Source organism: Callionymus lyra, chromosome 5 (genome assembly GCF_982586985.1).
Source record: "Callionymus lyra chromosome 5, fCalLyr1.hap1.1, whole genome shotgun sequence".
NCBI classification, from domain to species: domain Eukaryota; kingdom Metazoa; phylum Chordata; class Actinopteri; order Syngnathiformes; family Callionymidae; genus Callionymus; species Callionymus lyra.
In genome coordinates this window covers 1033165-1056623 of record NC_141822.1, presented here as the reverse complement: position 1 = coordinate 1056623, position 23459 = coordinate 1033165, and the positions used below count along the sequence as shown (strand labels likewise).

Sequence of the window (23459 nt, the reverse complement as noted above, 5' to 3'; positions counted from 1 at the left end):
CAACAGAGTAACAACAGAGTCATTACAACAGCGTAACAACAGAGTCATTAGACGATCCAGATCTTCAGGCCTTGCTCAACTCTCTGCCTCAGACCTTGCGTGGGGCCAGGAAAGGGAGCGAGGAATGTGAGTCTGATGATGTTGCTCCAGGCTCAGAGGAAGGTCGGATGGAGGGAAGGATGGAGGGAGGGAGGGAGGGAAGGATGGAGGGAGGGGGTTAATGAAGGGAGCTGCAGGAGGGGGAGGCAGACAGTTTGGCCCCTCAGCTCTTAGGAAAGACTCTCAGGCTGCTCTGGAAAACACAGGATGTGGGCAGGAGGGAGAACGGGCTTAGACAACCCCCCCACCGCCCACACACACACGCACACACACACGCGCACACACACACACACACACACACACACACACACACACACACACACACACACACACACACACACACACACACACACACACACACACACACACACACACACACACACACACACACACACACACACACACACACACACACACACACACTTCTCTCATTCCTCCATTTAACCCTTTCCTGCCTCTGCAGGACTGAAGCTGTGACTTCATGAGTCAAGTTACTGATGGTTCAGAGAAGATACACTTTATTGAATATACATGAACATTCATCTATACGTTGACTTGTATACATTCGTACATAAACATCTATACGTTGACTTGTATACATTCGTACATAAACATCTATACGTTGACTTGTATACATTCGTACATAAACATCTATACGTTGACTTGTATACATTCGTACATAAACATCTATACGTTGACTTGTATACATTCGTACATAAACATCTATACGTTGACTTGTATACATTCGTACATAAACATCTATACGTTGACTTGTATACATTCGTACATAAACATCTATACGTTGACTTGTATACATTCGTACATAAACATCTATACGTTGACTTGTATACATTCGTACATAAACATCTATACGTTGACTTGTATACATTCGTACATAAACATCTATACGTTGACTTGTATACATTCGTACATAAACATCTATACGTTGACTTGTATACATTCGTACATAAACATCTATACGTTGACTTGTATACATTCGTACATAAACATCTATACGTTGACTTGTATACATTCGTACATAAACATCTATATGTTGACTTGTATACATTCGTACATAACATCTATACGTTGACTTGTATACATTCGTACATAAACATCTATACGTTGACTTGTATACATTCGTACATAAACATCTATACGTTGACTTGTATACATTCGTACATAAACATCTATACGTTGACTTGTATACATTCGTACATAAACATCTATATGTTGACTTGTATACATTCGTACATAAACATCTATACGTTGACTTGTATACATTCGTACATAAACATCTATACGTTGACTTGTATACATTCGTACATAAACATCTATACGTTGACTTGTATACATTCGTACATAAACATCTATACGTTGACTTGTATACATTCGTACATAAACATCTATACGTTGACTTGTATACATTCGTACATAAACATCTATACGTTGACTTGTATACATTCGTACATAAACATCTATACGTTGACTTGTATACATTCGTACATAAACATCTATACGTTGACTTGTATACATTCGTACATAAACATCTATACGTTGACTTGTATACATTCGTACATAAACATCTATACGTTGACTTGTATACATTCGTACATAAACATCTATACGTTGACTTGTATACATTCGTACATAAACATCTATACGTTGACTTGTATACATTCGTACATAAACATCTATACGTTGACTTGTATACATTCGTACATAAACATCTATACGTTGACTTGTATACATTCGTACATAAACATCTATACGTTGACTTGTATACATTCGTACATAAACATCTATACGTTGACTTGTATACATTCGTACATAAACATCTATACGTTGACTTGTATACATTCGTACATAAACATCTATATGTTGACTTGTATACATTCGTACATAACATCTATACGTTGACTTGTATACATTCGTACATAAACATCTATACGTTGACTTGTATACATTCGTACATAAACATCTATACGTTGACTTGTATACATTCGTACATAAACATCTATACGTTGACTTGTATACATTCGTACATAAACATCTATACGTTGACTTGTATACATTCGTACATAAACATCTATACGTTGACTTGTATACATTCGTACATAAACATCTATATGTTGACTTGTATACATTCGTACATAAACATCTATACGTTGACTTGTATACATTCGTACATAAACATCTATACGTTGACTTGTATACATTCGTACATAAACATCTATACGTTGACTTGTATACATTCGTACATAAACATCTATACGTTGACTTGTATACATTCGTACATAAACATCTATACGTTGACTTGTATACATTCGTACATAAACATCTATACGTTGACTTGTATACATTCGTACATAAACATCTATACGTTGACTTGTATACATTCGTACATAAACATCTATACGTTGACTTGTATACATTCGTACATAAACATCTATACGTTGACTTGTATACATTCGTACATAAACATCTATACGTTGACTTGTATACATTCGTACATAAACATCTATACGTTGACTTGTATACATTCGTACATAAACATCTATACGTTGACTTGTATACATTCGTACATAAACATCTATACGTTGACTTGTATACATTCGTACATAAACATCTATACGTTGACTTGTATACATTCGTACATAAACATCTATACGTTGACTTGTATACATTCGTACATAAACATCTATACGTTGACTTGTATACATTCGTACATAAACATCTATACGTTGACTTGTATACATTCGTACATAAACATCTATATGTTGACTTGTATACATTCGTACATAACATCTATACGTTGACTTGTATACATTCGTACATAAACATCTATACGTTGACTTGTATACATTCGTACATAAACATCTATACGTTGACTTGTATACATTCGTACATAAACATCTATACGTTGACTTGTATACATTCGTACATAAACATCTATACGTTGACTTGTATACATTCGTACATAACATTGAACCCACCACAGGAGAACCACGGCTCCAAACTCAAGTATTTGATTTTGCTCACGAGTGAGGACTGTGTACAAAACACCATCGAGTACTTTGTTGTTTCTCAACGAGCACGTACAGAAACATTCACCGTGATTGTGCATAAAAGACGTAAAATAACTGATGTTTGTTCTGTTCAAGCTATTTTACATTTAATAAAAGAAATGATTGAAACATGTTTCCGTCTTTTTCTAGAAGTTGAACAATAAAGAACCAATTATGGAATCAAAACGTCCTGATGATCATCAATGAATCCAAAGTAAGAAACTCACAAGTGCTTTAAGTCACTGTGGGTCTGAAGTAAGTAAGCGTTACATGTATTATATTCAAGTATAAATACTGTATATATAAAGTACGATCATATCATGTTCATTTGCATTTAATAAATTCCATCGTTAAAAACGTATTTCCCACAGATTTGTTGAGAGATATTTGAACAAAGAGCACAAACATGACAAAACAATCCTTCATTCGTTCAAATGGACAGAAAGACGACGCTGAGTGACTCACCTCAGCCTTGTACATTCTGATCAGGCCCTGGTTGACTTTGGACCAGGAGGGAACAGCGCTGATGTTCCACAGCTGGTTGGAGTGTTCACCAAACGGGCCGGTCTTCATCTGGACCCAGCAGAGAAGAGAACCATCTCAGAACAAGATCCTTCAAAGAGTAGACGTGTCGAAGCTTCGTGACACAGTATGAACGTCAGTAGGTGGCGCCCTCAGCTTCACTGTGTTCCAGAGCAGAGAGTGACATCTAGTGGACTCTGCAACACATCGACGCTAGTGCTGCACGACATAGGAAATATGTGCGACATTTCATATCAGTGTCTTGGAGTGCGATCTCGATATTAATGCGAATTGTATTTTTCTTTCGCCTAAAAATGTGGTCGCGTGAAGGTAAGCAAGTCATTTATATCTGCAGAGCGCTTAGTGGAGGTCGGGGTTAAAAGAAGGAAAAAGACGATATTTCACTTTCGTTTATAACACTTCGGTGTCGACATGATGGTAAAAAAATATCTCTTATAACACTCAGTCTCGCGGGAAAACTGATGTCCCGCGAGACTGAGCGACATCAGAGAGGAGCTGCCGGCGCGTCGTGATATCACCAAATCAATAATAAATCCTTGTACACGCACACATAACACTTTATAAATGACGCTAACAACTTAGCTCGTTAGCATACGGTGAAGACGCACACATAACACTTTATAAATGATGCTAACAACTTAGCTCGTTAGCATACGGTGAAGACGCACACATAACACTTTATAAATGACGCTAACAACTTAGCTTGTTAGCATACGGTGAAGACGCACACATAACACTTTATAAATGACGCTAACAACTTAGCTTGTTAGCATACGGTGAAGACGCACACATAACACTTTATAAATGACGCTAACAACTTAGCTTGTTAGCATACGGTGAAGACGCACACATAACACTTTATAAATGACGCTAACAACTTAGCTCGTTAGCATACGGTTTAGACGGACACATAACACTTTATAAATGATGCTAACAACTTAGCTCGTTAGCATACGGTGAAGACGGACACATAACACTTTATAAATGACGCTAACAACTTAGCTCGTTAGCATACGGTGAAGACGGACACATAACACTTTATAAATGACACTAACAACTTAGCTCGTTAGCATACGGTTTAGACGGACACATAACACTTTATAAATGATGCTAACAACTTAGCTCGTTAGCATACGGTGAAGACGGACACATAACACTTTATAAATGACGCTAACAACTTAGCTCGTTAGCATACGGTGAAGACGCACACATAACACTTTATAAATGATGCTAACAACTTAGCTCGTTAGCATACGGTGAAGACGGACACATAACACTTTATAAATGACGCTAACAACTTAGCTCGTTAGCATACGGTGAAGACGCACACATAACACTTTATAAATGACACTAACAACTTAGCTCGTTAGCATACGGTTTAGACGGACACATAACACTTTATAAATGACGCTAACAACTTATTTCGTTAGCATACAGTGAAGTAGGACACCTAACACTTTATAAATGACGCTAACAACTTAGCTCGTTAGCATACGGTGAAGACGCACACATAACACTTTATAAATGACGCTAACAACTTAGCTCGTTAGCATACGGTGAAGACGCACACATAACACTTTATAAATGACGCTTACAACTTAGCTCGTTAGCATACGGTTTAGACGGACACATAACACTTTATAAATGACGCTAACAACTTAGCTCGTTAGCATACGGTGAAGACGGACAGGTTTACACTTGTTTATAACACTTTATAAATGATGCTAACAACTTAGCTCGTTAGCATACGGTTTAGACGCACACATAACACTTTATAAATGACGCTAACAACTTAGCTCGTTAGCATACAGTGAAGTAGGACACCTAACACTTTATAAATGACGCTAACAACTTAGCTCGTTAGCATACGGTGAAGACGGACAGGTTTACACTCGTTTATAACACTTTATAAATGACGCTAACAACTTAGCTCGTTAGCATACGGTGAAGACGGACAGGTTTACACTTGTTTATAACACTTTATAAATGACGCTAACAACTTAGCTCGTTAGCATACGGTGAAGACGGACAGGTTTACACTCGTTTATAACACTTTATAAATGACGCTAACAACTTAGCTCGTTAGCATACGGTGAAGACGGACAGGTTTACACTCGTTTATAACACTTTATAAATGACGCTAACAACTTAGCTCTTCTAAGAAAACAACTGAGACGAGATGAAAAGTTCTTACAATATGTTGCTTTAACAAAGGAGGTTGAAAGAGACGAGTGACTGGATCACTAGTGTTTGACTAGATCATAAGTTAGTATTACTTCACTGGATCACTAGTGTTTGACTAGATCATAAGTTAGTATTACTTCACTGGATCACTAGTGTTTGACTAGATCATAAGTTAGTATTACTTCACTGGATCACTAGCGTTTGACTAGATCATAAGTTAGTATTACTTCACTGGATCACTAGCGTTTGACTAGATCATAAGTTAGTATTACTTCACTGGATCACTAGTGTTTGACTAGATCATAAGTTAGTATTACTTCACTGGATCACTAGTGTTTGACTAGATCATAAGTTAGTATTACTTCACTGGATCACTAGTGTTTGACTAGATCATAAGTTAGTATTACTTCACTGGATCACTAGTGTTTGACTAGATCATAAGTTAGTATTACTTCACTGGATCACTAGTGTTTGACTAGATCATAAGTTAGTATTACTTCACTGGATCACTAGTGTTTGACTAGATCATAAGTTAGTATTACTTCACTGGATCACTAGTGTTTGACTAGATCATAAGTTAGTATTACTTCACTGGATCACTAGTGTTTGACTAGATCATAAGTTAGTATTACTTCACTGGATCACTAGTGTTTGACTAGATCATAAGTTAGTATTACTTCACTGGATCACTAGTGTTTGACTAGATCATAAGTTAGTATTACTTCACTGGATCACTAGTGTTTGACTAGATCATAAGTAAGTATTACTTCACTGGATCACTAGTGTTTAACTAGATCATAAGTTAGTATTACTTCACTGGATCACTAGTGTTTAACTAGATCATAAGTTAGTATTACTTCACTGGATCACTAGTGTTTGACTAGATCATAAGTTAGTATTACTTCACTGGATCACTAGTGTTTGATTAGATCATAAGTTGAGCAAAGACGCGTCGCCATAGCAACCGAGCCTAACACAGTTCACAGACGGACGGAGACGTAAACAACAACGAGACATAGAAGTACAAACTGACAACTTTACAGAACGTGACACTGATTGATCGAAGTGTGTATTAAAGAAATGCTTGATTTATACAATAAAACATTATAAATTACTACATGTTTACATATATATATATATAAATGCATGTGCACATATCGCGATATCGCAATTTTTTTGCTATAGCCTTCATTGACAGGGTTTCATGAGGCTTCAGATCATCATGACACTGATGAACACGAGCTCGACTGTCAGACTTGAATTCTCCTCAAACAAGCATCACATGGAACCAGCAACGATGTCTGGGTCGATGGAGACACAGTCGCTGGAGTTGATCTGGTTCTTACACTCAACGACGAACATGCTCATGAAGAGTTGGTTTGAAACCATAGAAAGACATGTGAAGAACGTAGGAGATGAAACCATAGAAAGACATGTGGAGAACGTTGGTGATGAAACCATAGAAAGACATGTGGAGAACGTTGGAGATGAAACCATAGAAAGACATGTGGAGAACGTTGGAGGTGAAACCATAGAAAGACATGTGGAGAACGTTGGAGATGAAACCATAGAAAGACATGTGGAGAACGTTGGAGATGGAACCATAGAAAGACATGTGGAGAACGTTGGAGATGAAACCATAGAAAGACATGTGGAGAACGTTGGTGATGAAACCATAGAAAGACATGTGGAGAACGTTGGAGATGAAACCATAGAAAGACATGTGGAGAACGTTGGAGATGAAACCATAGAAAGACATGTGGAGAACGTTGGAGATGGAACCATAGAAAGACATGTGGAGAACGTTGGTGATGAAACCATAGAAAGACATGTGGAGAACGTTGGAGATGAAACCATAGAAAGACATGTGGAGAACGTTGGAGATGAAACCATAGAAAGACATGTGGAGAACGTTGGAGATGGAACCATAGAAAGACATGTGGAGAACGTTGGTGATGAAACCATAGAAAGACATGTGGAGAACGTTGGAGATGAAACCATAGAAAGACATGTGGAGAACGTTGGAGATGAAACCATAGAAAGACATGTGGAGAACGTTGGAGATGAAACCATAGAAAGACATGTGGAGAACGTTGGTGATGAAACCATAGAAAGACATGTGGAGAACGTTGGTGATGAAACCATAGAAAGACATGTGGAGAACGTTGGAGATGGAACCATAGAAAGACATGTGGAGAACGTTGGTGATGAAACCATAGAAAGACATGTGGAGAACGTTGGTGATGAAACCATAGAAAGACATGTGGAGAACGTTGGAGATGGAACCATAGAAAGACATGTGGAGAACGTTGGAGATGAAACCATAGAAAGACATGTGGAGAACGTTGGAGATGAAACCATAGAAAGACATGTGGAGAACGTAGGAGATGAAACCATAGAAAGACATGTGGAGAACGTTGGTGATGAAACCATAGAAAGACATGTGGAGAACGTTGGAGATGAAACCATAGAAAGACATGTGGAGAACGTTGGAGATGAAACCATAGAAAGACATGTGGAGAACGTTGGAGATGAAACCATAGAAAGACATGTGGAGAACGTTGGTGATGAAACCATAGAAAGACATGTGGAGAACGTTGGTGATGAAACCATAGAAAGACATGTGGAGAACGTTGGAGATGAAACCATAGAAAGACATGTGGAGAACGTTGGAGATGAAACCATAGAAAGACATGTGGAGAACGTTGGAGATGAAACCATAGAAAGACATGTGGAGAACGTTGGTGATGAAACCATAGAAAGACATGTGGAGAACGTTGGAGATGAAACCATAGAAAGACATGTGGAGAACGTTGGTGATGAAACCATAGAAAGACATGTGGAGAACGTTGGTGATGAAACCATAGAAAGACATGTGGAGAACGTTGGAGATGAAACCATAGAAAGACATGTGGAGAACGTTGGAGATGAAACCATAGAAAGACATGTGGAGAACGTTGGAGATGAAACCATAGAAAGACATGTGGAGAACGTTGGAGATGAAACCATAGAAAGACATGTGGAGAACGTTGGAGATGAAACCATAGAAAGACATGTGGAGAACGTTGGTGATGAAACCATAGAAAGACATGTGGAGAACGTTGGAGATGAAACCATAGAAAGACATGTGGAGAACGTTGGAGATGAAACCATAGAAAGACATGTGGAGAACGTTGGTGATGAAACCATAGAAAGACATGTGGAGAACGTTGGAGATGGAACCATAGAAAGACATGTGGAGAACGTTGGAGATGAAACCATAGAAAGACATGTGGAGAACGTTGGAGATGAAACCATAGAAAGACATGGGGAGAACGTTGGAGATGAAACCATAGAAAGACATGTGGAGAACGTTGGTGATGAAACCATAGAAAGACATGTGGAGAACGTTGGAGATGGAACCATAGAAAGACATGTGGAGAACGTTGGAGATGGAACCATAGAAAGACATGTGGAGAACGTTGGAGATGGAACCATAGAAAGACATGTGGAGAACGTTGGTGATGAAACCATAGAAAGACATGTGGAGAACGTTGGAGATGGAACCATAGAAAGACATGTGGAGAACGTTGGAGATGAAACCATAGAAAGACATGTGGAGAACGTTGGTGATGAAACCATAGAAAGACATGTGGAGAACGTTGGAGATGGAACCATAGAAAGACATGTGGAGAACGTTGGTGATGAAACCATAGAAAGACATGTGGAGAACGTTGGAGATGAAACCATAGAAAGACATGTGGAGAACGTTGGTGATGAAACCATAGAAAGACATGTGGAGAACGTTGGAGATGGAACCATAGAAAGACATGTGGAGAACGTTGGTGATGAAACCATAGAAAGACATGTGGAGAACGTTGGTGATGAAACCATAGAAAGACATGTGGAGAACGTTGGTGATGAAACCATAGAAAGACATGTGGAGAACGTTGGAGATGAAACCATAGAAAGACATGTGGAGAACGTTGGAGATGAAACCATAGAAAGACATGTGGAGAACGTTGGTGATGAAACCATAGAAAGACATGTGGAGAACGTTGGAGATGGAACCATAGAAAGACATGTGGAGAACGTTGGTGATGAAACCATAGAAAGACATGTGGAGAACGTTGGTGATGAAACCATAGAAAGACATGTGGAGAACGTTGGAGATGGAACCATAGAAAGACATGTGGAGAACGTTGGAGATGGAACCATAGAAAGACATGTGGAGAACGTTGGTGATGAAACCATAGAAAGACATGTGGAGAACGTTGGAGATGAAACCATAGAAAGACATGTGGAGAACGTTGGAGATGAAACCATAGAAAGACATGTGGAGAACGTTGGAGATGGAACCATAGAAAGACATGTGGAGAACGTTGGAGATGGAACCATAGAAAGACATGTGGAGAACGTTGGTGATGAAACCATAGAAAGACATGTGGAGAACGTTGGAGATGAAACCATAGAAAGACATGTGGAGAACGTTGGAGATGAAACCATAGAAAGACATGTGGAGAACGTTGGAGATGAAACCATAGAAAGACATGTGGAGAACGTTGGAGATGAAACCATAGAAAGACATGTGGAGAACGTTGGAGATGAAACCATAGAAAGACATGTGGAGAACGTTGGAGATGAAACCATAGAAAGACATATGGAGAACGTTGGAGATGAAACCATAGAAAGACATGTGGAGAACGTTGGAGATGAAACCATAGAAAGACATGTGGAGAACGTTGGTGATGAAACCATAGAAAGACATGTGGAGAACGTTGGAGATGAAACCATAGAAAGACATGTGGAGAACGTTGGAGATGAAACCATAGAAAGACATGTGGAGAACGTTGGAGATGGAACCATAGAAAGACATGTGGAGAACGTTGGAGATGAAACCATAGAAAGACATGTGGAGAACGTTGGAGATGAAACCATAGAAAGACATGTGGAGAACGTTGGAGATGAAACCATAGAAAGACATGTGGAGAACGTTGGAGATGAAACCATAGAAAGACATGTGGAGAACGTTGGAGATGGAACCATAGAAAGACAGAACGTTGCTCACTGGTCTCTGGATGCTTCATGAGTGAACGAGGAGAGAAGGGGAGAAATGGATGGTGATGAAGGAGAGAAGTCACGTCATAGACGTTCAAACACTGATCGATGGTTGAAGACACAGCAGAGATGTTGCCTGAGGAGGTTCTTGAGGAAACAAACATTAGTTGTCCTCACATGAGCCTCGTGACGGAGACAGTCGTCTTGTCCTTTGTCTGCCTCCACTGAAGCCACGCATGTTCACGGTTATGAACAGGAAGTAAGAGGCTGACAGTCATGTGATGAGAACCAGGAGAACCAAGAGAACCAGGAGAACCAAGAGAACCAGGAGAACCAGGAGAACCAAGAGAACCAGGAGAACCAAGAGAACCAGGAGAACCAAGAGAACCAAGAGAACCAGGAGAACCACGAGAACCAAGAGAACCAGGAGAACCAAGAGAACCACGAGAACCAGGAGAACCAAGAGAACCAGGAGAACCAAGAGAACCAAGAGAACCAGGAGAACCAAGAGAACCAGGAGGACCACGAGAACCAAGAGAACCAGGAGAACCACGAGAACCAAGAGAACCACGAGAACCAAGAGAACCACGAGAACCAAGAGAACCACGAGAACCAGGAGAACCACGAGAACCAAGAGAACCAGGAGAACCAAGAGAACCAAGAGAACCAAGAGAACCAGGAGAACCAGGACCAGTGACTCCACAGTCACACGACGTTCAGTACAAATAAAGGATGCAGTTTTTCTCCTGAGACTCACAGGACAAGACAGTACTTTACTTATTAATACATGTATAAAAATGTACAGTATATAACAAAAACTCATTTATGTGTGTGTATAAATATATATATATATATATATTCACAGCATATATACATCTATACGAAGAGGACTTTAACAACAGATGAAGAAACGTCATAAATAAGTAACAAATTAAGTTCATCTCCTGATGGAAACTATCAGGACAACAAAGAAGTGTTTATGAATGAAAGTCTTCTGTCTTCATCAAGGACCTCCAGCAGAAGAAAGAGAAAGAAAAACCTCCTTTTTCCATCCTTCTCCCCCCTCCTTCTCCCTTCTCCCCCCTCCTTCTCCCTTCTCCCCCCTCCTTCTCCCTCCTTCTCCCTCCTTCTCCCTCCTCCCCCTTCCTCCCTCACCCCTCCCCCTTCCTCCCTCCTTCTCCCCCCTCCTTCTCCCTCCTCCCCCTTCCTCCCTCCTTCTCCCTCCTCCCCCTTCCTCCCTCACCCCTCCCCCTTCCTCCCTCCTTCTCCCTCCCCCCTCCTCCTCCCTCCTTTCCCCCCCCTCTCCTTCCCCCTCATTCTCCCTCATTCTCCCTCCCCCCTCCTTCTCCCTCCTTCTCCCTCCTTCTCCCTCCTTCTCCCTCCCCCCTCCTTCTCCCTCCTTCTCCCTCCCCCCTCCTTCTCCCTCATTCTCCCTCCCCCCTCCTCCCCCCTCCAGACACTTCCAGGGCCTGCATGAGAACACATGGGGGAGGGAGGGGGGAGGGAGGGGGGAGGGAAGGGGGGAGGGAAGGGGGGAGGAGACAGACCGTAGTCCCTGGAGGAATGATTCACATGTGGAAGGAAGTGACTCATGTTTAGACACACACATGCACACACACATGCACACACACATGCACACACACATGCACACACACATGCACACACACATGCACACACACATGCACACACACATGCACACACACACACACACTCACACATGCACACATGCACGCACACACACACATGCACACACACTCATGCACACGCACGCTACTACACTATCACAACACCAGAGTCAAGTACTGGACAATACTACACATATATACTTGTTACTACACTATCACAACACCAGAGTCAAGTACTGGACAATACTACACATATATATACTTGTTACTACACTATCACAACACCAGAGTCAAGTACTGGAAAATACTACACATATATACTTGTTACTACACTATCACAACACCAGAGTCAAGTACTGGACAATACTACACATATATACTTGTTACTACACTATCACAACACCAGAGTCAAGTACTGGACAATACTACACATATATACTTGTTACTACACTATCACAACACCAGAGTCAAGTACTGGAAAATACTACACATATATACTTGTTACTACACTATCACAACACCAGAGTCAAGTACTGGACAAGACTACACATATATATACTTGTTACTACACTATCACAACACCAGAGTCAAGTACTGGAAAATACTACACATATATACTTGTTACTACACTATCACAACACCAGAGTCAAGTACTGGACAATACTACACATATATAGTTGTTACTACACTATCACAACACCAGAGTCAAGTACTGGAAAATACTACACATATATACTTGTTACTACACTATCACAACACCAGAGTCAAGTACTGGACAATACTACACATATATATACTTGTTACTACACTATCACAACACCAGAGTCAAGTACTGGACAATACTACACATATATACTTGTTACTACACTATCACAACACCAGAGTCAAGTACTGGACAATACTACACATATATACTTGTTATTACACTATCACAACACCAGAGTCAAGTACTGGACAATACTACACATATATACTTGTTACTACACTATCACAACACCAGAGTCAAGTACTGGACAATACTACACACATATACTTGTTACTACACTATCACAACACCAGAGTCAAGTACTGGACAATACTACACATATATACTTGTTACTGCACTATCACAACACCAGAGTCAAGTACTGGACAATACTACACACATATACTTGTTACTACACTATCACAACACCAGAGTCAAGTACTGGACAATACTACACATATATACTCGTTACTACACTATCACAACACCAGAGTCAAGTACTGGACAATACTACACATATATCCTTGTTACTACACTATCACAACACCAGAGTCAAGTACTGGACAATACTACACACATATACTTGTTACTACACTATCACAACACCAGAGTCAAGTACTGGACAATACTACACATATATACTTGTTACTACACTATCACAACACCAGAGTCAAGTACTGGACAATACTACACATATATACTTGTTACTACACTATCACAACACCAAAGTCAAGTACTGGACAATACTACACATATATACTTGTTACTACACTATCACAACACCAGAGTCAAGGCTAATATTACTCACTTCTTAAACACTCATTGTATTGTATTTATTCAGTTGTTAATTCAACATCTGACACATTAACTTAGTTTAATTAAAATACTATTTCAGTTTAATGGTAAAAGTGTAACGAGAGAAAACCTTTGTTCAAAGCAACTCTTGAGATAGTTTGAAAAACAAACCATTCAGACGTGTATATGTTTGAAGTATTATAGAATTATACGACAGTATGTTTCACATCACTGGAGCGAGTGAACGTAGTTCAAACCTTCCTTCATGATGAAGTAACAACAGAAGGAGAAGGAGAGACTTGTGTCTCATCAATACTACATTTATGATAGTAGAAGTTACTACAACAACTTCTTCACAGTCAAGAGTATGTTTGTGTCTCATCAATACTACATTTATGATAGTAGAAGTTACTACAACAACTTCTTCACAGTCAAGAGTATGTTTGTGTCTCATCAATACTACATTTATGATAGTAGAAGTTACTACAACTACTTCATAGTCAAGAGTCAAGAGTATGTTTGTGTCTCATCAATACTACATTTATGATCGTGGAAGTTACTACAACTTCTTCACAGTCAAGAGTGTGTTTGTGTCTCATCAATACTACATTTATGATCGTAGAAGTTACTACAACTTCTTCACAGTCAAGAGTATGTTTGTGTCTCATCAATACTACATTTATGATCGTAGAAGTTACTACAACTTCTTCACAGTCAAGAGTATGTTTGTGTCTCATCAATACTACATTTATGATCGTAGAAGTTACTACAACTTCTTCACAGTCAAGAGTGTGTTTGTGTCTCATCAATACTACATTTATGATCGTAGAAGTTACTACAACTTCTTCACAGTCAAGAGTATGTTTGTGTCTCATCAATACTACATCTATGATCATAGAAGTTACTACAAAACCTTCTTTACAGTCAAGAGTATGTTTGTGTCTCATCAATACTACATCTATGATAGTAGAAGTTACTACAACAACTTCTTCACAGTCAAGAGTATGTTTGTGTCTCATCAATACTACATTTATGATAGTAGAAGTTACTACAACAACTTCTTCACAGTCAAGAGTATGTTTGTGTCTCATCAATACTACATTTATGATAGTAGAAGTTACTACAACTACTTCATAGTCAAGAGTCAAGAGTATGTTTGTGTCTCATCAATACTACATTTATGATCGTGGAAGTTACTACAACTTCTTCACAGTCAAGAGTGTGTTTGTGTCTCATCAATACTACATTTATGATCGTAGAAGTTACTACAACTTCTTCACAGTCAAGAGTATGTTTGTGTCTCATCAATACTACATTTATGATCGTAGAAGTTACTACAACTTCTTCACAGTCAAGAGTATGTTTGTGTCTCATCAATACTACATTTATGATCGTAGAAGTTACTACAACTTCTTCACAGTCAAGAGTGTGTTTGTGTCTCATCAATACTACATTTATGATCGTAGAAGTTACTACAACTTCTTCACAGTCAAGAGTATGTTTGTGTCTCATCAATACTACATCTATGATCGTAGAAGTTACTACAAAACCTTCTTTACAGTCAAGAGTATGTTTGTGTCTCATCAATACTACATCTATGATCGTAGAAGTTACTACAACTTCTTCACAGTCAAGAGTATGTTTGTGTCTCATCAATACTACATCTATGATCGTAGAAGTTACTACAACTTCTTCACAGTCAAGAGTATGTTTGTGTCTCATCAATACTACATCTATGATAATAGAAGTTACTACAACTTCTTCACAGTCAAGAGTATGTTTGTGTCTCATCAATACTACATCTATGATCGTAGAAGTTACTACAAAACCTTCTTTACAGTCAAGAGTATGTTTGTGTCTCATCAATACTACATCTATGATCGTAGAAGTTACTACAACTTCTTCACAGTCAAGAGTATGTTTGTGTCTCATCAATACTACATCTATGATCGTAGAAGTTACTACAAAACATTCTTTACAGTCAAGAGTATGTTTGTGTCTCATCAATACTACATCTATGATCGTGGAAGTTACTACAACTTCTTCACAGTCAAGAGTGTGTTTGTGTCTCATCAATACTACATTTATGATCGTAGAAGTTACTACAACTTCTTCACAGTCAAGAGTATGTTTGTGTCTCATCAATACTACATCTATGATCGTAGAAGTTACTACAACTTCTTCACAGTCAAGAGTGTGTTTGTGTCTCATCAATACTACATCTATGATCGTAGAAGTTACTACAACTTCTTCACAGTCAAGAGTGTGTTTGTGTTTCATCAATACTACATTTATGATCGTAGAAGTTACTACAACTTCTTCACAGTCAAGAGTATGTTTGTGTCTCATCAATACTACATCTATGATCGTAGAAGTTACTACAACTTCTTCACAGTCAAGAGTATGTTTGTGTCTCATCAATACTACATTTATGATCGTAGAAGTTACTACAACTTCTTCACAGTCAAGAGTATGTTTGTGTCTCATCAATACTACATTTATGATCGTAGAAGTTACTACAACTTCTTCACAGTCAAGAGTGTGTTTGTGTCTCATCAATACTACATTTATGATCGTAGAAGTTACTACAACTTCTTCACAGTCAAGAGTATGTTTGTGTCTCATCAATACTACATCTATGATCGTAGAAGTTACTACAAAACCTTCTTTACAGTCAAGAGTATGTTTGTGTCTCATCAATACTACATCTATGATCGTAGAAGTTACTACAACTTCTTCACAGTCAAGAGTATGTTTGTGTCTCATCAATACTACATCTATGATCGTAGAAGTTACTACAACTTCTTCACAGTCAAGAGTATGTTTGTGTCTCATCAATACTACATCTATGATAGTAGAAGTTACTACAACTTCTTCACAGTCAAGAGTATGTTTGTGTCTCATCAATACTACATCTATGATCGTAGAAGTTACTACAAAACCTTCTTTACAGTCAAGAGTATGTTTGTGTCTCATCAATACTACATCTATGATCGTAGAAGTTACTACAACTTCTTCACAGTCAAGAGTATGTTTGTGTCTCATCAATACTACATCTATGATCGTAGAAGTTACTACAAAACATTCTTTACAGTCAAGAGTATGTTTGTGTCTCATCAATACTACATCTATGATCGTAGAAGTTACTACAACTTCTTCACAGTCAAGAGTGTGTTTGTGTCTCATCAATACTACATTTATGATCGTAGAAGTTACTACAACTTCTTCACAGTCAAGAGTATGTTTGTGTCTCATCAATACTACATTTATGATCGTAGAAGTTACTACAACAACTTCTTCAGTCAAGAGTATGTTTGTGTCTCATCAATACTACATCTATGATCGTAGAAGTTACTACAACTTCTTCAGTCAAGAGTATGTTTGTGTCTCATCAATACTACATCTATGATCATAGAAGTTACTACAACTTCTTCAGTCAAGAGTATGTTTGTGTCTCATCAATACTACATTTATGATCGTAGAAGTTACTACAACAACTTCTTCACAGTCAAGAGTATGTTTGTGTCTCATCAATACTACATTTATGATCGTAGAAGTTACTACAACTTCTTCAGTCAAGAGTATGTTTGTGTCTCATCAATACTACATTTATGATCGTAGAAGTTACTACAACTTCTTCAGTCAAGAGTATGTTTGTGTCTCATCAATACTACATTTCCGATCGTAGAAGTTACTACAACAACTTCTTCACAGTCAAGAGTATGTTTGTGTCTCATCAATACTACATTTATGATCGTAGAAGTTACTACAACAACTTCTTCACAGTCAAGAGTGTGTTTGTGTCTCATCAATACTACATCTATGATCATAGAAGTTACTACAACTTCTTCACAGTCAAGAGTATGTTTGTGTCTCATCAATACTACATCTATGATCGTAGAAGTTACTACAACAACTTCTTCACAGTCAAGAGTGTGTTTGTGTCTCATCAATACTACATCTATGATCATAGAAGTTACTACAACTTCTTCACAGTCAAGAGTATGTTTGTGTCTCATCAATACTACATTTATGATAGTAGAAGTTACTACAACTTCTTCACAGTCAAGAGTATGTTTGTGTCTCATCAATACTACATTTATGATCGTAGAAGTTACTACAACTACTTCATAGTCAAGAGTATGTTTGTGTCTCATCAATACTACATCTATGATTGTAGAAGTTACTACAACTACTTCATAGTCAAGAGTCAAGAGTATGTTTGTGTCTCATCAATACTACATTTATGATCTTGGAAGTTACTACAACTTCTTCACAGTCAAGAGTATGTTTGTGTCTCATCAATACTACATTTATGATCGTGGAAGTTACTACAACTTCTTCACAGTCAAGAGTGTGTTTGTGTCTCATCAATACTACATTTATGATCGTGGAAGTTACTACAACTTCTTCACAGTCAAGAGTATGTTTGTGTCTCATCAATACTACATTTAAGATCGTAGAAGTTACTAAAACTTCTTCACAGTCAAGAGTATGTTTGTGTCTCATCAATACTACATCTATGATCGTAGAAGTTACTACAACTTCTTCACAGTCAAGAGTATGTTTGTGTCTCATCAATACTACATTTATGATCGTGGAAGTTACTACAACTTCTTCACAGTCAAGAGTGTGTTTGTGTCTCATCAATACTACATTTATGATCGTAGAAGTTACTACAACTACTTCACAGTCAAGAGTATGTTTGTGTCTCATCAATACTACATTTATGATCGTGGAAGTTACTACAACTTCTTCAAGGTCAAGAGTGTGTTTGTGTCTCATCAATACTACATTTATGATCGTAGAAGTTACTACAACTTCTTCAGTCAAGAGTATGTTTGTGTCTCATCTATACTACATTTATGATCGTGGAAGTTACTACAACTTCTTCACAGTCAAGAATATGTTTGTGTCTCATCAATACTACATTTATGATCGTGGAAGTTACTACAACTTCTTCACAGTCAAGAGTGTGTTTGTGTCTCATCAATACTACATTTATGATAGTAGAAGTTACTACAACTTCTTCACAGTCAAGAATATGTTTGTGTCTCATCAATACTACATTTATGATCGTGGAAGTTACTACAACTTCTTCACAGTCAAGAGTATGTTTGTGTCTCATCAATACTACATTTATGATCGTAGAAGTTACTACAACTTCTTCAGTCAAGAGTATGTTTGTGTCTCATCAATACTACATTTCCGATCGTAGAAGTTACTACAACAACTTCTTCACAGTCAAGAGTATGTTTGTGTCTCATCAATACTACATTTATGATCGTAGAAGTTACTACAACAACTTCTTCACAGTCAAGAGTGTGTTTGTGTCTCATCAATACTACATCTATGATCATAGAAGTTACTACAACTTCTTCACAGTCAAGAGTATGTTTGTGTCTCATCAATACTACATCTATGATCGTAGAAGTTACTACAACAACTTCTTCACAGTCAAGAGTGTGTTTGTGTCTCATCAATACTACATCTATGATCATAGAAGTTACTACAACTTCTTCACAGTCAAGAGTATGTTTGTGTCTCATCAATACTACATTTATGATAGTAGAAGTTACTACAACTTCTTCACAGTCAAGAGTATGTTTGTGTCTCATCAATACTACATTTATGATCGTAGAAGTTACTACAACTACTTCATAGTCAAGAGTATGTTTGTGTCTCATCAATACTACATCTATGATCGTAGAAGTTACTACAACTACTTCATAGTCAAGAGTCAAGAGTATGTTTGTGTCTCATCAATACTACATTTATGATCTTGGAAGTTACTACAACTTCTTCACAGTCAAGAGTATGTTTGTGTCTCATCAATACTACATTTATGATCGTGGAAGTTACTACAACTTCTTCACAGTCAAGAGTGTGTTTGTGTCTCATCAATACTACATTTATGATCGTGGAAGTTACTACAACTTCTTCACAGTCAAGAGTATGTTTGTGTCTCATCAATACTACATTTAAGATCGTAGAAGTTACTACAACTTCTTCACAGTCAAGAGTATGTTTGTGTCTCATCAATACTACATCTATGATCGTAGAAGTTACTACAACTTCTTCACAGTCAAGAGTATGTTTGTGTCTCATCAATACTACATTTATGATCGTGGAAGTTACTACAACTTCTTCACAGTCAAGAGTGTGTTTGTGTCTTATCAATACTACATTTATGATAGTAGAAGTTACTACAACTTCTTCACAGTCAAGAATATGTTTGTGTCTCATCAATACTACATTTATGATCGTGGAAGTTACTACAACTTCTTCACAGTCAAGAGTATGTTTGTGTCTCATCAATACTACATTTATGATCGTGGAAGTTACTACAACTTCTTCAAGGTCAAGAGTGTGTTTGTGTCTCATCAATACTACATTTATGATCATAGAAGTTACTACAACTTCTTCAGTCAAGAGTATGTTTGTGTCTCATCAATACTACATTTATGATCGTGGAAGTTACTACAACTTCTTCAAGGTCAAGAGTGTGTTTGTGTCTCATCAATACTACATTTATGATCGTAGAAGTTACTACAACTTCTTCAGTCAAGAGTATGTTTGTGTCTCATCAATACTACATTTATGATCGTAGAAGTTACTACAACTACTTCATAGTCAAGAGTCAAGAGTATGTTTGTGTCTCATCAATACTACATTTATGATCGTAGAAGTTACTACAACTGCTTCATAGTCAAGAGTCAAGAGTATGTTTCTGTCTCATCAATACTACATTTATGATCGTAGAAGTTACTACAACTACTTCATAGTCAAGAGTCAAGAGTATGTTTGTGTCTCATCAATACTACATTTATGATCGTGGAAGTTACTACAACAACTTCTTCAGTCAAGAGTATGTTTGTGTCTCATCAATACTACATTTATGATCATAGAAGTTACTACAACTTCTTCACAGTCAAGAGTATGTTTGTGTCTCATCAATACTACATCTATGATCGTAGAAGTTACTACAACTTCTTCAGTCAAGAGTATGTTTGTGTCTCATCAATACTACATCTATGATCGTAGAAGTTACTACAACTTCTTCAGTCAAGAGTATGTTTGTGTCTCATCAATACTACATCTATGATCGTAGAAGTTACTACAACTTCTTCAGTCAAGAGTATGTTTGTGTCTCATCAATACTACATCTATGATCGTAGAAGTTACTACAACTTCTTCAGTCAAGAGTATGTTTGTGTCTCATCAATACTACATCTATGATCGTAGAAGTTACTACAACTTCTTCAGTCAAGAGTATGTTTGTGTCTCATCAATACTACATCTATGATCGTAGAAGTTACTACAACTTCTTCAGTCAAGAGTATGTTTGTGTCTCATCAATACTACATCAATGATTGTAGAAGTTACTACAACTTCTTCAGTCAAGAGTATGTTTGTGTCTCATCAATACTACATTTATGATCGTAGAAGTTACTACAACTTCTTCAGTCAAGAGTATGTTTGTGTATCATCAATACTACATTTATGATCGTAGAAGTTACTACAACTTCTTCTTCAGTCAAGAGTATGTTTGTGTCTCATCAATACTACATTTATGATCGTAGAAGTTACTACAAATTGTTCAGTCAAGAGTATGTTTGTGTCTCATCAATACTACATCAATGATCGTAGAAGTTACTACAACTTCTTCAGTCAAGAGTATGTTTGTGTCTCATCAATACTACATTTATGATCGTAGAAGTTACTACAAATTGTTCAGTCAAGAGTATGTTTGTGTCTCATCAATACTACATCAATGATCGTAGAAGTTACTACAACTTCTTCAGTCAAGAGTATGTTTGTGTCTCATCAATACTACATCTATGATCGTAGAAGTTACTACAACTTGTTCAGTCAAGAGTATGTTTGTGTCTCATCAATACTACATTTATGATCGTAGAAGTTACTACAACTTGTTCAGTCAAGAGTATGTTTGTGTCTCATCAATACTACATTTATGATCGTAGAAGTTACTACAACTTGTTCAGTCAAGAGTATGTTTGTGTCTCATCAATACTACATCAATGATCGTAGAAGTTACTACAACTTCTTCAGTCAAGAGTATGTTTGTGTCTCATCAATACTACATCTATGATCGTAGAAGTTACTACAACTTCTTCAGTCAAGAGTATGTTTGTGTCTCATCAATACTACATCAATGATCGTAGAAGTTACTACAACTTCTTCAGTCAAGAGTATGTTTGTGTCTCATAAATACTACATCAATGATCGTAGAAGTTACTACAACTTCTTCAGTCAAGAGTATGTTTGTGTCTCATCAATACTACATTTATGATCGTAGAAGTTACTACAAATTGTTCAGTCAAGAGTATGTTTGTGTCTCATCAATACTACATCAATGATCGTAGAAGTTACTACAACTTCTTCAGTCAAGAGTATGTTTGTGTCTCATCAATACTACATCTATGATCGTAGAAGTTACTACAACTTGTTCAGTCAAGAGTATGTTTGTGTCTCATCAATACTACATTTATGATCGTAGAAGTTACTACAACTTGTTCAGTCAAGAGTATGTTTGTGTCTCATCAATACTACATTTATGATCGTAGAAGTTACTACAACTTGTTCAGTCAAGAGTATGTTTGTGTCTCATCAATACTACATCAATGATCGTAGAAGTTACTACAACTTCTTCAGTCAAGAGTATGTTTGTGTCTCATCAATACTACATCTATGATCGTAGAAGTTACTACAACTTCTTCAGTCAAGAGTATGTTTGTGTCTCATCAATACTACATCAATGATCGTAGAAGTTACTACAACTTCTTCAGTCAAGAGTATGTTTGTGTCTCATCAATACTACATCAATGATCGTAGAAGTTACTACAACTTCTTCAGTCAAGAGTATGTTTGTGTCTCATCAATACTACATCAATGATCGTAGAAGTTACTACAACTTCTTCAGTCAAGAGTATGTTTGTGTCTCATCAAGTGAAGCGTTTGTTTCCAAGTATAACACTTTGACTCAAATGATATTAGAGATACAACTTCTAAACACCAGGACCTTGAGTGACAGGTGAACATCTCTCCAGCGCCACCTACAGTGATGCCACTGATCATGTTGAACACAAGAGTGTGTGTCAGAGACGTCTCGCTCGTTCCATTCTCAACATTCTTCTCCCGATATATCCTGCACATGCTCAGACAATATGTCCGTGTGACGTGTGACCCCTGAACCTTCATGTGAACGATCACCTGTTCATCGTTTGTTCTCTTATGATCCATCAGTGGCTTCAGTCCCAGAGTGTTACTGTTACTGGAACTATATTAGAAATAACAACCTTTTTCTCTCCATTATGGACCTTATTTTCTCATTTCAATCAT

At 37.6% G+C, this 23459-nt stretch overlaps 1 protein-coding gene across 1 annotated transcript in view; it reads right to left on the bottom strand.

Moving 5' to 3' along the window:
- Positions 1-23459, bottom strand: part of ptpa (protein phosphatase 2 phosphatase activator) — a 59693-nt gene that overhangs the window by 16338 nt on the left and 19896 nt on the right. The window contains exon 10 of the mRNA XM_087790409.1: positions 3633-3740. Coding sequence (XP_087646535.1) covers positions 3633-3740 — 108 coding nt within the window. The remainder of the gene's footprint in view (positions 1-3632; positions 3741-23459) is intronic.